The sequence below is a fragment of the Alligator sinensis genome, unplaced genomic scaffold, assembly GCF_000455745.1.
Source record: "Alligator sinensis unplaced genomic scaffold, ASM45574v1 scaffold392_1, whole genome shotgun sequence".
In the NCBI taxonomy this organism is placed as follows: Eukaryota; Metazoa; Chordata; order Crocodylia; family Alligatoridae; genus Alligator; species Alligator sinensis.
In genome coordinates, this window is record NW_005841898.1 from 2,040,904 (window position 1) to 2,057,294 (window position 16,391).

The 16,391-nt window shown below is 37.4% G+C and overlaps 1 protein-coding gene across 25 annotated transcripts in view; it reads left to right on the top strand.

The window, feature by feature from the left end:
• PTPRD (protein tyrosine phosphatase, receptor type D) overlaps positions 1-16,391 on the top strand; it is a 956,762-nt gene that overhangs the window by 825,574 nt on the left and 114,797 nt on the right. For all 25 annotated transcript variants that reach the window (XM_025197516.1, XM_025197518.1, XM_025197527.1 and 22 more), the window contains one exon: positions 8,950-9,062. In XM_025197516.1, coding sequence (XP_025053301.1) covers positions 8,950-9,062 — 113 coding nt within the window. The remainder of the gene's footprint in view (positions 1-8,949; positions 9,063-16,391) is intronic.

A 16,391-nucleotide genomic window follows, 5' to 3' on the forward strand; every position in this document is an offset into this window, starting at 1 on the left:
GACTTGGGCGGAAACCGTTAAACTATTTATAGGCAGAGGTGTTTGACAGAGATGCCCAATCGTGAACCATTATATGGAATCTTTAATTTTTGGCAGGTGGCAGCTCTTTGTCTCCTCAAGTTACAAGGTAGTGGGTTAGGTTTCTCTACCTGTTACGTGTGTGTTACGTGTGAGGAGCTTACGCTTATCTTTGACCAATTATATATAGTTTCCCCTAGCATTTTATTTCAGCTGACCAATTATCTGTAGTACACCACCAGCGTTTTGTTTCAAGGAATTTCTTGGCAGGGAAGTCTTTTAACCCTTAATAGTCAAATGAAGATGATTTGAATGGTATCTCTTGCTCAGTGGCATGGGCACAAGTTAATTGGGTTGTGACACTTCTTTTGTGGGACGTTTGTCCACAGACAGCTTCTATAAACAGACTTAGACTATTAATCTTGAGATTAACAGTACAGGCAGTCCTCGGACTTACGACACAATTGGTTCCTGAAAACCGAATCTTAAGTCGAAACCTTGCAACTCGGAACCAATTTTCTCATAAGAAACAATGTTATAAATGGGGAATTGCCAAGGCCCAAATACCCTATTTTCACCAAAAATACCCCAGAATTTTGTACTCGATCAATTATAGATGCGTAATATAGCTACATTAATATATTTATATTGTAAATAGCAATCACATTAATTTGGAAGGACTTCTTTGAGGTGACTTTGCTGGACTTTTTAAAGGGCTTTTGGCTGGAGTCTTCTCAGGAGTCTTGGCTGCGGGTTTTTCTGGAGTTTTGTCTGCTTTCTTAAAGAAAGTGTCCAAGGAAATTTGGACAGATGTTCTCCAGGGAGATGAGCGATGCAGTGAACTTGTTCACTGGCATGGCATTGCATCAGATCAAGCGTTGTAAGTTGTAACTGGCATTGTAAAGTTGAAACAGGGTGTCAGTTTCTAAACATAAGTGCAAAACATTGTAACTCAAAATGTTGTAAGTCGAGGACTGCCTGTACTGTTAAGTTATCATTTCATTTGGGAATGTAGGCAGCTGTGATTTATAATGAGACTTTTGAGGAGAGGTGCCTCAGTTGGAATAACACGAGGTAGTGCACATATGTTGCTTTGGTTAATGTAAAGCTTGTACTTCTTTGCTACAAAGACAAAAAGTATGTCTTTAACACTATTGTTTATGACGCACTGAAAAATTTTGTTTCAGACTGAATGAAAGCTGTTGAAATGATCTTATTTAAATACACAAAGGAAGCTGGGACCGTGTTTGGCATTACTGCCCTGGTTGAAGGATACAAAAGAAACATAGGTCAAATCCAAAAGGTTTCAGGCATTCTTCTGCAGCCTTTAGAGTGCATCTGAAAGGTCACCCATGTTTAAATAAAAGGCTTGGTTCTTTTAAAATGGACTGGAAAATATTTAACTGGACCCTCTGTCACTGGAGACACTGATAGTTGCAGTATGAAATCCTACATAATTGAGACTGATCAAGTACTTGCACAGAAAAAACATGAAATCTCAAGTTGTTTGGGAACCTAGCTAGGCCATAGCAGAAGCACTTACAACTGGGTCCCTTCAGATGCCATTGAATGTGCGAATTCTGCTAAATACCTTGTCACAAAGACATGAAAAAGTAAAGGGAACCAAGCTTAGTTGTTATGTGGTCATAGTAGCAGTAATACTCATTCAAGGGGGAAGAATCATTGGGGGAAAGTTTCTTTAGCATACTTAACAAAATTCCACACCTTTAAAATTCGGGGCCCCAAGCAGAATAACAGAACAAAACCCGCATTTTATGTGTGTGTGTGTGTGTGTGTGTGTGTGTGTGTGTGTGTCATTTAGACAAAGGAGAAGCTATATATCAAAATACATTTGAGACAAAACCAGGATTATATCTAAAATCCAAAAAATGAAACCAACACTTGCACTGTTATACAGCTGGTGGAAACTATGTCTGTTTTAATGCAGAAGGGTAACCAGTAAACAGATTGTGATTCTGAGGACATGTTTATACCATGGTGATAGACTAGAGTATCCTGGCAAGGACAGCTACAAGCATGCCTTGCTCACAAAGTTCTTGACGTCATGAGAGAGCCACACTGGATCAGTTCTGGAGTGGCTTCAAAGGTATTTCCAGGTTTGAAGTGTAGGCATGGGAGCAGATGGACAAGATATGCTTGGGGCCATCCTAGCTACAACACACTGCTGCCATATGTAGACATGCTCTGAAGCTGCTGACAGACATTCATTTAAAGGCACAATGGGATCCAATCCCCAATTCAACAATCGTCTCTCTTCCATGCTATACATGGGATCAGTTTCAGCTGGCAAGTTGAAAGTCAGGTGCCCAACAATCAGCCGATCATTGGCTGTATCAGAACATCACTGGGGTTCCAACCAGACCTGGTGCAGTCCCCAGAGCTGATCATCTGTTGTATTGGAATTCCAGCTGGCCCTGGTGTGATCCCAAAGCCAGCTGATAAACAGCTGATTGTTGGCCTGGTGGGGACCAGTTGTGGTTCTAACTCTGCTACACATTCATTTTAAGGCACAGTAGAAACCAGCCGCAAAAATATTATTGTGTAATAATATTTTTATGTTGCTATTAAATCCCTGCATGTGTGGTTGGGTTACTGTTCAAGACACGATTAACAGACAAATTGCACCTTAAGTGTAAAGTCTGCCAGGGGCCTGAGAGTCACAATATATTTCCTAGGCTGACCCTACAATTTAGGATTCCATATTCATTAGGATTCCATATCCATATCTAGGTATGAATTTTGATCTGCATGGGACTTGGAAGGAGAAGAAAACAATAACTATTCAATGTTACAAACCTGCAAAACTTACAAAGGAACTCAGGGCTGAAAATACATGATGTATCCCACTGGAATTTCCACTTATCACCAATATTAAATTCTGATGCCTGTTTTATGTCCTAAGAGTTATTAAGCTATCTGACTTAAAATCCACATGGACAAATAAGTAAATATGGTCATTTTGAATTTTGCATGAGCCAGTATTTTTTCTGGGTGGTATTCTGCCCTTGGGAAAAAAGGAAAATGCATGTCTTTGAGGGGATGAGTTTCTTTAATGGACGTTGAGTCTCTTCTGAAGTTTAGAACATTAATCGAAGACATTTAGAACAAAACAAAATTTTGCCTGAGTAAGAACTGAGCTAAAGCTATGTAAAGACCTCATGCTTTAAGCCATGATAACTAATAGTTTTCTAAGAGAAAACTGGAGGGGCATTTGGAAAAAAATCAAAAATTGAAAAAATAAGATCTGTGATGGTGAAGGGCACTATAAAAATTTTATTACCACTTGTAAGTAATATGGTCATTCCAGAGACCTAGCAGTAAAAACTTTATAGCACCAAATGTTATCATGATAGATAGATAGATAGATAGATAGATAGATAGATAGATAGATAGGCACTATATTTTTCATATGTGGTAATAGTTTCAACTACCTGACTTGTTGATGGGAATTAATAAAGTAGATTTACAGTTCAGCCCATCTTTATGGGCCATACACTACAGATCTCTAACGTGTGCTATTCCTTCTCAAGCCAAATAAACGTGTTTAATTCTTTATTGTAGAAAGATTTATGATTACCTTACTTGTCAAGAGACCTTTAAAAAGTAATTACGCTATTTTATTACTAAGTTGTATAGAATAGGATAAGATCTTTTGCAATTTAGAGTAATACTTTGATACTCTATAGGAATTTCTCATTCGCTTAGCTTTTTTTTTTTATTTAAACACTCAGATTTGTTATTGAAATGTCACTGTACCCAGGTAGATGAAAGTGTTTTCCCCAGCTTGTAGTACACTTAGTAAAACTCAAATTACATATCCAGCATCTACCACCTTCTGGGATGTAATTGATGGTGGCGTTATTTTGTAGGTGATTACTAAAAGGAAATGTGGAATTAATGCATTTTTTTTTTCTTCAGCAGCATACAATTCTCTTTGAACTCAGTTTTGTATCCTCCATTTATTCCATGATTAGCAAGCATTAAATGTTTTGATGAGCTGTCATTTCTTAATTTGTTTAAGTTACAAGTCCTCACTGTAAAGTGCCATTTCTTGCATCTCTTGTTGTCATGGTTACTCTTCTTGCCATTGGCCAACTAACATTTAACTTTTTTTCCCCCTTTTTGCTGCATTAAAATGGAGCAGTAAACCTGACAGGTGAGAAGTGAAGAACAATCACCCTCCATTTACTCCAAAAAGGAAAAAAGGGAAAAAGTACAATTTATCATGATAATGATTTAGAACAGAATGCCTGTCAGTCTAAATGAACTTGGGCACTGACATATAAAATATAAAGAGACCCTTACTATGCTCTAGATATTTCATAAAGTTTGCAGTACTGAAAAAGTATGAGCATTTATACCAGTGTTCCATCTTTTAACTATGAGAGAAAAATATTTTTTCATATTTTATGTTTTCCTCAGTTGCATTTTCAGGAGATACCACAAATCAATTTATGAAAATACTTTAATCAAGTTTAAGATGGTGTTCATGTCTAAAAATGGAGCTGAAGATGAATTGGGCACTTATGTATTATAATGGATTAATGCATTAGCCTTTCTAAAGACCTCCAAAGACCTCAATTCAATTCTGACTTATAATAAGTCACATGTGAAAATGAGTTGATGATCTCATCGTAGTTCCTAGTGGATATTTCCCCCACATCACATAACCCCTACATAATCTAACACCATTATTATAGCAGTGTTTGATCTAATAAGGCACAGAGCTAAAATAACCATGATAAGTATATGCATATGATCTGACCATTAGTGTCTTGCATTTGAAAGCTTGTCTAACTCTATCTGTCATGACCATCATAGAGGACATTCCAGTTTTCTGCTACTCTATCCTCTATTGATATGAAACCCAACATAAAAGCATCGGGTTTCGTATCAATAGAGGACAGAGGACAACCGGACTGTCCTCTATGATGGCCACCCTAGCTCTATCCCATCTATACAGTTGGTCCAATAAAAAATACCACCCTAAGAAATCCTTGCCTCTTTGCAAATATGTGTGCTACATTGTTCTTCAGTTAGCACCCTAGACGCTGAAGTCTCATTTTAGCATTTGGAGCTATTTGTGTTTACTGTAATGTTTGTAGCTGTCATTGTAAGATACTTCAGCAGTTTTAATATTTCCTTGATGTATACTGCAGGGGTATGTGTAGAAAAATGCAAATTATCCCCCTGTCTAGACAGTTCCATGAGTTTCTCACTTTTGGGAGAACCAAGAGTAAATAGCCTTTTTTTAAATGTTAAAAGAAATAACGTACCCTTTTTAAATCTGGTGAAAATAGTAGCCAGGTAGTGCACTGCTGTGGAGGGAGCTTCAATTAGGCTTCCAAGTTCTGTGAAATGACAAAGGCTAAGGTTAATGTGGAGGAAGAGGAAGCAGTTTTTCATGATCCTTTTAAGTGATTTCCTATGATCAACTTACAGAGCAATAGCTCAAGAGTGAATAGTCATCTTAGAATTGCCACCACCTGTTCCATTTATAACTGAGGGAAACAAAAGCAGAAGTATGAGGGGAAGTTTTCAGGTCTTTCTTTTCATCCTTCTCTTGAACATTTTAGGCTGAATTATTTGTAGTATCATTGAAGAGAGATGGCAGACTGAGGATTTACTTGGGAAAATGTGCAAAACTCCTGTGTCAAAGCATGGGGATTTTTAAAATTTTGACAAAATTGTACAATAAACAAAACAGTTTTAAGCAGAAATTAAAGTTCCTGACAATATATTGCCTTCCATTTGGCATAGACATCAGGAATCATTTGGCCTAATCTGTAGAGATGATAGATTAGCTGTTCTTAAACAGTCCCAAACAGATTCCTATCCAGTCTCTTCTTGAATGCTTCCAATAAAGGAGATCCCGTAACTTCATTAGATAGCTCATTCCATTGTCCTACTGCTCCTACACTTAAAAAGTTATTATTTCTTTTTTCTGAGCTATTATCTAAATCTACTTTGTGGCATAAACCCATTGTCACCATGTCCAGCCCTATGTGGCAAGGGAGAACAATGTTTCTCCATCTTCTTTATAGAAGTCTTTCAAATATTTAAAACCTGCTATCATGTACCCCATTAAGTTTCCTTTATCAAAACTAAATATACTTTGTTCCTGCAACTTTTTCTCTTATGAGTTACGTTTGAAATCTCTTTGTCTTTTTTCTTTGAAATCTCACCAGTTCACGTACAGCTTTCTTAAAACCTAGAGCCTAGAACTGCACACAGCACTCCAGCTGAGGCCTAACTAGCCCCAAGCAGAGTAGTACTCTCACCTCCCACATCATACTGCATTTCTGTTAAAGAAACCCAAATTATGTTTGCTATTTTCAGTTTCATATTGCTGGCTCATATTGAGTTTGGAATCTACCATAACCCCCAGATGCTCTCAGTAGTGCTGCTGGTGACCCAGTTAGCCTCTATTCTTTACTTGTGAATTTGTTTTTTGCTTCTTACATGTGGCAGTTAATTTGTGTTGAATTCAGTGTTGGTATCTACAGCCTAGTTCCCTATTATATTAACATCCCTTTGAATTTTAATCCTATACTCCAAAGTGTTTGTAATCTTTTCCAGCCCTATGCGGTCTGTAAAGTTGATTAGTACACTCTCTTTTACTGACCTGTTTCACTGATAAAAAATGTTAAACAGTACTGATCAAGAACAGACCCCTGTGAAAACTGGCTTGAAGAACTGCTACCAGTCCGGCATCAGTACATTAATAACTGCTCTTTGCTTGTGGTCATTCAGCTAATTTTGTATCTACCTCCATTTCCTTATCTTATTCATAAGGATGGCATAATGAGAGTGTGACTGAGCCAAAACCCTCACTGGAGTGAGGATATTATATCCTTTGAACCACCAGAAAAGTTGTTCTGCTTGGAATTTTCAAAGGAAATCCAACTGGTGTGATAGATTTGTGCTGAACAGCTCAATGTTGGCTGGATGTTAATGATCTTCTTTATCTTCTGGATATCAGCAAATTAACTGTTCTATAATTTGATCTAATAACTGCCCAGTCATTGAAGTCAGGCTGAATTGGTCTGTATTTTCTGGGTCCTCCTTTTTCCCCTTTTAAAGATGAGTGTCACGTTAACCCTTTTCATAGTTATGGGCCTCGCCTGTCGTCCATACATTTGCAAATATTATTAACAGTGGCTCTAAGACACTTTGCTTAGCAGGATCTACATTGCATCCTTTTTATATATTAATTGTGATAGTTGTATGGTCACAGCATTTGGTGTCTGTGTGCTTGTACATTGACTGAAGTAAAACAGATATTGAGGGCAGCTCTGCCTTCTTTGCATCTTCTGTTAATAGTTCACTGTCTCTGTTGAGCATGAGATTGACAGTTTTCCTGATCTGTCTTTTTCATCAGATATATCTGTAGACTCCCTTCTTGTTGTCTTTAACATCTCAACAGCTGTAACTCATTTTTTTACCTTTGCTTTCCTGATTTTTGTCCCTTTTTGTTAGGGCTATATCTCTATGCACTTTCTTGGTGATTTGACCATCCCTCCATTCCTGCATGTGTCTCCTTTGATTTTTTAATAACTAAAAAGCTTCTTGTATAGTCACATGTAGCTCTTGAAGTTATCATCTTTCCTCTGTATTAGAATAATTTGATGTTGAGCCTCCAGTATTATGTGCTTTAGGAACTGCCATACTTCATGGACTCATTTTTCTGTTTTAATTTATATTTACATCGGACCTTGCCTCCTGTTTCCCAGAGTTCATTGAAATAGAGCATCCTTTACTTATTGTTCTCATACCTGGTTTTCTTTAAAGTCAAGACTTCTGTCATACCAACTTCCTTCCAGGTTTTTGACCTTCTCCTCATTTGAACTATTTCAGTCCTATTGGTCAGAACCAGGTCAAGGTTAAATGAGCCTCTATTTTTTCCCCATCTGCTGTGTTTCTTCTGGTATCTTTTTAACCATTTTATGATTTCCCATCCCTTATCCAGAATTTAGCCTGTTCTCTGCAACATTGAAAGGGCGTCATGAATAAAAAATATTCATTATAAAGCAGTACAGATCTCTGTATATTAAAAAATAGAGCAGAGATAGCACCATTACATGGTATTTTTTATTTAATTGACATCAAGAAGTTTTAAACAAATATGTTTAATAATATTAGTGGGTAGCTAACTTTTAAAGCAGAGGCAGCGTGGATTTTCTTCTGTTTCACACTTATATCCATAACAGTTAATTATTCTGGTGCCTTGAATCATAGAATCATAAAAAATTAGGGTTGGAAGAGACCTCAGGAGATCATCTAGTCCAACCCCCTACTCAAAGCAGGACCATCCCCAACTTGATCATCCCAGCCAAAGCTTTGTCTCGTATGGTTCCAAGGATGAAGAATGATGTAGAGGAACAGGGAGCATGTCTACATGTGACAATGCGCTATGGTGATGTAGCGTCTGTGGGGAAAAACTGTGATGCCACCGCTACATCGCTGTAGCAACATGCTCTCTTGGTATAACGCTTTGCTACAACAACGTAGTAGCTAAAAATAACCATGCACCACCAGCACAGTGCAGTACGGGCTGTTACTGTGCCATCGTTTAGTACTTCCTTTTGGAGTACTAAAGTACTAAATGATGGTGCAGTAACAACAGCACCCTAGAAGCATGTGTAGGTGTGCCCAGGCTATTGCAGAATGCAGCTATTTTCATCCAGACATTTTCAGGTTTAATTTTTTTCTTACCACTGCAAACTAGCTGCCTTAACCACCATAACACAGATAATTGTTGTATCTTCTGTACTGGATCATGAATATTCTTAGAAAAATGTAGTGTCAAATAACATTTTAGAAACCAAATAATCAACTAGGTCAGGTGCACATACTTGTATAGTCAACAGCTAAATCTTATGTGTGCTTGTGTTTGCTTTGTCTGTGCAGGAAGAGGGCTGAATCTGATTCTAGAAAAAGCAGCATACCCAACAACAAAGAAATTCCTTCTCATCATCCCACAGATCCTGTGGAATTGCGACGCCTTAATTTTCAAACTCCCGGTAAGACACAGTACTCCCTCATTTACAGGTCTCTGACCATAGATCTAACAGAATAGTTACTAGTAAAATGAGCTGTTAAAGGTTGAAATATTTAACTTTTACCAAATAATTTTGATTACTTGTGAGGTTCTAGACGGAGTCTTTCTTACTACTCGCATCATGAGTAATATCTTTTCACTTCAATTTAAGAAAAATCTCCACTGAACGTTAATTTGTAGTTTGTTTAAATGAAAGCTCATCAACGTGGGAAAAAAAATCACACTTTTAATCAAAATGTGTTTCATATACTTATATCAGGACTAACGTTTAAGGATACTAATACAGATTAGTGGGAACATTGTTTCCTGTTGGTTAACTGTGGATTTGACACTGATTAGTGTATAATTTTCCCTCTTTCCACCACATAATAAGGTACTTTGTCAGTTACAGTATGTTGTGTGCATCTTTTGTACAAAGAATGGGATAGAGAAAAATAAATTTAGGTTTTGGTTTATTTGTTTATTTTTTAAGTAGGAAAATGTAACTACAAAGCCACAAAAGTTGGTAGTAAATATTAGGAGCAGGTGTTCTCATGAAACTACCTTTTACTCATTTTTTTTTTTAATCAACTAGATTTCCAGTTGACAGTGTCCCTCTCAAGGGACTTACTTATATTTACAAAACATGTAGTGAAACATACATATTTTTAATATTCACTGTGCAAAATTGTTACAAAAATGTAAAGGCAAGTTTCTGCATCGAGCAGCTTGAGATGTACAAGACAAAAAGGCAGTGTTGTCTGGGAAAATTATTTCTGTCTTCCAAGACAAGAATACTATATTCAGTCAAAAATATATATTAATACATTCCTGAGGTCTTAATGACATACTGTAGCATACCTTAAAACTCGCTTTACTCCCACCCTCCACTTTTAGTTTGTTAAATCTTGTTCTCATCATGCAAAGGACCAACATGGGAATACATGAAAATCTGTTCAGCCAAGAAAAGGAAAAAAGAGGAAATTATGTGAATTCCACTGGATTTTTGTCATTCTTCGTTGAATTGGTTATTTTATTTTTTAGCATATTTCTTCCTTTTGATTGTGATATGCATCAGTGAACTTGGTCTTGATCACAGTATGTTTAAATAAAGCTCCCAGTCTAATTCTCAGTAATTACTTTGAAAATCCCCCTTATTTACCCATAGCAATGTGTTTTTCAACTTTTTACAACTTAATTTAAAAAAATAAAAGTCAACACAGGCATGTAAAGGCAGAAAATTAAAGAATCAGTATTCTCGTGCATTAATTAACCCTTGTTGTGCATACTTTGTTTATTTAAAAAGGGTTAAATGAAATCCTATGTTATTTCTGACCCAGAACCATTATTACATGGTTTAAAAAGTTAATGCAAAGATGATATTATACAGCACAAGTTTGAAGGAAAAACAAAACTATGGTTCAGATGTGCAGCTAAAGGTGTGATGAGATCTGATGTGCAACCCAACAATCACACTTCCTGCCACGCTACACATGCACAGCAGGAAGTGTGATTGTGGGATCATGCGTCAGATTCTGTCACGTCTTATTGCCAGTGTAGGAATAGCCCAGATCATGATCTTGGGCTCCCCCTGCACCAGCAAATAGCAAAGTCCAATAGCTGGGAGTTCCCTCAGCTGATGGAGCTCCCAGCTCTGGGGTGCACCATGAGTTTGAGCAGCCATGAGCCCCATCAACTGATCTAGATCAACTGAAGGCTCCCAGTCACAAGAACACACCACGCACCCCCATGAGAGCTGGGGTCAGCTGATGGGGCTCCCAGCCACAGGGGCTCAGCTGATCACACATGCAGTTAAAGGCATGGTAGGAACCAGCCACAAAGTTATTATACATTTTTTGAGGAATTACTTTGTGGCTTATTTCTCCTTTTATCACTCTAGAGATCACTGCTTCTAGAACAGTTTTCAGTGAACCTAGCTTAGCAGGGCTGTTGCTTTTCTTTTATAATGTGAGGTTTGCAATGAAACCTTTTGTAAAATAAAGATATAAGATTTTCAACCAAATGTTTTTCAGAAATTATTATTATTTCTATTAATATAGTTCCTAATCAGATATCAAAAACCTATTGCACTGGACACCATACAAATACATATCAAAGGAGACAGTTTGTGTCCCAGGGATTGTAAATCTTGCATAACATAAACAGGCATGTTAGTATGTGTCAACTCACATGTTCTAGTTAATGTGTTTTAAGAGTAAAGTCATAGTCCAACTAAAGTCAGTGGCACAGTTCCCATGAGAAGCAGAAGCTCTCATTAATCCCTGTTGACTTTGTGGGACTACCAATTCAACCAAAAAATCCAGTCTGGAAATTGTAACATGCACTAAACTGAGTTCTTTATTTTTAGAATACATTTTAGAATATGTTAAATATTTAGCTACCTGTTTCTAATAATATATATGCCTTTAAATTTACTCAAGGCAAAGCCAAAGAGATGAGGTACAAAGAAGTCTTGTATTTACGGGATCTTTTTCCATCCACAGTGTTTTGCCCTCCTTATAAAAAGGCCTTGTCTACTCTGTTAAATATTGCTGTGCTGAACACAATTTTCAACAATTGTACAAAAGGGCACAATGTTAAACACAACAATAGCAGTCACCAGGTGTACACCAGGACAATGCAGCTCCGTGAGGATAGATGATGTGATGATGTAATTATTATTATTATTTATTTAGATTGTGGTAGAACTCGCAGCGTGTTGGGAGCTTTCCAGGCACAAATGAATACAAAATCTTTACCTCTCATAGAGTGCAGTCAAAAAATAGTAATTATTTGTACTAATGAACTTATAATATGTAGTAACTGAAAAGAAAACATTAATTTACATTGGCATGTTTAGGTTATCAATCTCTAGTTCAGTATGGTTACTAAGTGAGACAGGGATCAAAAATAAGTTAAATAATGTTAGTTATTTCATTAAAAATGCCCTGTGTTTAAAGGATAAAAACATTCCAGTCAAGATAGAAATTTAGTAGATCTGCTTGCTTTGTGAGAAGATAACATATCTTTTTAAAAGATGAAGAATGGAGTATGCTTTGGCTTTGGCTCTTTGTCAGGTTCATAAACAACCATTCTGCCAGTCCCACAGGAGTCAATTTTGTGAAAAATGCTGTGTCTTTATCTTACTCCTCAAAAATATTTTTCAAAGCAAGGGTCAAGTAAGTTATGAATAGTAAATTCTCTAAGAACGGTGCCCCTGTTGGAGTTTCATACCAAATAAGTACAAAACATTTTCAGTACCTATAGATATTTTGAAAGACGTTATGTGGAGAACTGAACACAGCATACAACTCCAAATTCAAAACTTCGAGGACAGTCTTTCACTTTCCTTTTTGTCTTACCAATAAGAAATTGTATAATTAGCATAGTTGCCATTTTGCTCAAATGCAACAGGTTAGATTCATCTGTGGCTTTATTCCATTGCCACACATGTAGTTACACCATGGATACATTTTCACTATGTCTTAACATAATGGAATAACCCACAGTTCTCCATCTGAGATCCCATCTCGATACGTGTCTTCCATATCAATGTACATTTGTTAGTAGGCTCATATGCCAGCAAGTGGGTCACATCTGTGCCAAGTTTTCTTTGACTCAATAAGAAACTGCCCAATTTCCCAGCAGCATAGGGGATTTCATTTTATAAGTCTATCATTTTCTTAAGGTGGCATGAGGGAAGGAGAGTCATTTTCATGCCATTCTGTAGCAATTTTCCTAGAAAATATAGAATTAAAACCATTAACCCAGTAAGCAAGTTTTACAAGGCACTAAGCTACAAGGAGGGAGCAGGGGGAGAGGGAATAATTAAGCCTTCACAAAAGATTTCATTTGAAATCTACACGAAGGGAGAGCTCTGGCTTACATAGGGGAAAGTGACTGAAATGGTTTGAGTAGATTTTGAGACCCAAAACTCAGAGACTTCAATCTGCCAGTCAGTTAAGGAGCAGGATTGAATCATTTCTGAAAAGTGACTGTTTCTCCCCACCACACCTCCCCTTTGAGTACAAAATGTGTCACACTTGTACGTAATTTGTGTAATTGGACTCCAATTAAACAATTATCTCATTATAGCTTGCTAGTTAAAAAAAAAGGATGCTTGAAATGCAAGAAAAAATAAAGAAAATTATAACAACCCTGACTTCAAACATTTTACTCATATTTACGTCAGTAATTCTTCACCAGTTGCTTAGGGAGGGAGTTATTTAAGGTAGCTACACCAACTTGTTTCTTAGTTGAGGCAATATAAAATAAAACAAGTCAGCTGGAACAGGGTAGAAAATAGCAAGTTTCATAAGGGGTTAAGTTGGTGTTTGGAATTAATCATCTGACTTGCAAACTACCATAGCTGTTCTCCTCTTCATGTTCATGAGAATTAATCCAACAATAATGAGGATAAAGGTTTAAGTACATGGGGAAAATTAACCATAAGACTAGTGCTCCATATGGGCACCCTGGCCATACAGGTATCTAAGGTGGCATTCTGTTCTTTTTCTGGTCATCTGTGTGTCCAGATTTGATCACCTACATTACATTTTTTGGTCATCTAAGTTCCAAGAAAGTAAAGAATGCGATCTCTGAAGTCCAAACCTGCCGTCTTCAAAACTTCTGCTCTAGTCCTACCTATCACTAGTGGCAGCTAAGTCCATGCACGAGGGAGAAAGAATTTTGACTTCCTCACCTAGCTCCAATGGTTATTTTGGTATTTTCTACAATAACTCTGAAGTTAAATAACTACAGTTATTTTCTACAATAACTCTGAAGTCGGAGAAGGTACATGTACCCAGGAAGTTCCCCTCAGGTGAGCGTCTAAATTGAATGACTAATGAACTAATGGGACTTCATTTATTCTACCCACTGAAACAGCCTTCACAGAAGGTAGTGAGAATGTTCTCCCCTTCCGCTCCCCTGCCCCACCAGAAAAGCCTGTAACCAGGTGATTAGGGTGCTCTCCTGAGACGTGGAAGGTATGGTTTTGAATCCCTCAAGTAGAGAAGGAAACTGAACCACAGCTCCTGTATTCTGGGTGAATGATGGAACCACTGAATCACTGTGCAAAAGGGAAATACCGTCATGGGCTTGTTCTCATCCTCCAGCTAGGTTTTCAAAGAAAAGATTGACCAGGTTTTCGAAAGAAAGGTATTTAGGCGCCTATTTAACAGACAGGTCTCTTGTCTCTGATTCATGAATAGAGGGAGGTTTACTCTATTGCAAAGTAAAGGCAAACTTCAGAGGACTTAACTAGGAAGAACTGCTGTAAAGTGTAATACTGGCACTACACCCTGAAACAGGTGTAGCTTCCTCACAGCAGGGCTGGCTTAGGGCTATGAGAACTGAGAGCTTATTTGCATGGGCCTAGCCCTGCTACAAGACAACTACAGTACATCTGAAGTACATTATTATGTCTGAAGTACATTCTGAAGTCTAGGATTTACAGAATGGGCATGCCATGCTTGATTGTGGTGCTTCTTAGAATGGTCTTTTGATAGCACAGACCACAAGTTGCTAAGCTATAGCCCATGGGCCAGATCCATCACTTCCAAGTGATTTTATCTAGCTTGTGAGGCTAGGGTGTAAGGAGCAATTCAGTGGCAGAGGGAATCAGTGGCTAGGTCACAAGCCCACCTTCAGACTGATCTGTGTTAATTCAGCCTACCATTAGTAAAAGGTTGCTAACCCCTGACATAAACATCTCTTGGGGCGTGCTACACAGCATAAGGCAGCACCGTATTGAGACACCTTGCATTAGCTCAACGTAGATTAACTCCTGAAATGGAATAGTTAATCAGCCATGTTTCTTGGCAGGGCTTACTGGCCAGCACCCACTGCCACACAGTTTAGGACTACAGTGCTTCCAGTTCAGAAACTAGTGCATGTGGGATGAGTCTACATATTCATTAATGTGCAATGGTTACTGCATTTAATTTAGTACTTGTTGCACAATAGCGTCAGTGAATGCCTTTTTAATGATGCCACAATGCAGTAGCCTAATAATACTGCGCAGTAGCATATTAGCACTGTCCATGGTGTGATGTGCTACTGCACAGTGTTATTAGGTTACTGTATGGTTAGTGTCTCATGTAGACACACCTGCAGAGTGTATTGAGGGGTACTGCAACACTGCTACCTTGCTCCATTTAGACATTTGCAGAGAAACAGAAATGAACGGACAGCTTTTTCTTCCGTATTTCCTGTTGGTGAGTTTGTGGTTTCTAGCTCAACATGCTGTTTTTAAGACATGTTTAAATTAAAGTTGATAGAAACCAGCTATAAAGTTATTATATTCTTTCCAGCTCTAACTTTATAACTGGTTGGACATTTTTAGGCCATGATAGTTAATTTGTACATGTACCCAGTCTAAATGAGTTGTGCTATTAACTGGGTAATTAATGTGTAGAAGGGGCCTTATAGATCCCATTCTGAAGTACCCAACAGTTCTTGTATGTTGTATAGAGAGCCTGGGCTACATCCTGGTTCAGAAGGATGGATTTTTTTATGAGAGTAGGTACAAGAACCCAAGTATCATAGTAGATCTGGATTTCTCCTATGGAATAAAATTTAATTTTAATCCAACATATTTTACTTTGGAACTGCACTGACTGTTCTAGAATAAAATGTCTTTTTTCTGGAACAAAGCTACTATGTGGGGAACAAGTCTGGAGTAGTTATTATGGAAAAGTTTGTTCAGCAATAGATATTCCAGTCAATTTCTTCATGTCGACAAATCCTGAGTCAGTATGTTTTTACTGTAGTGATTGTTTACAAAAATATACAAGTGATTCCAGTGTCAAGTATATTAAATGCATCCTTTCTGGAGCATTAATGGAATCCAGACTGTCATTGACATCAGAACAGAATTATTGGGCCTTTTGCTATGTAGGAAGTTTGCCTATGTATCTCTTTATTCATACATTTCTGGCAAGAAAAAGTGGCACTGTTGTTGCTTCCTAATTCTTATGCTGATAGGAAAATTTGCAGCTTACATTGATTTGTTTTATATGGTATTATATAAAATATGTATTGCAATAAATGTGTCTTTAATGGTCACTGGTTATTACTTTGATGTGGGCTTGAAATGCAATTCATTTAATAAAGGGATTTGTGTGAAAATAATGTCAGGTTCTCAATACATCTGGTTTTCAGTCTGTATTCTAAGAGCTAAGTGTTCATTTAATTTCTAATTCATTGTTTATTCATGAGATGCTTGTAAACACTGAGCTGCATTCAGGTCTTGAGCAGGTTTAAAACTAAATGTGTGCTTTATTGCTATTTTAAAGGCACAAAACACCTC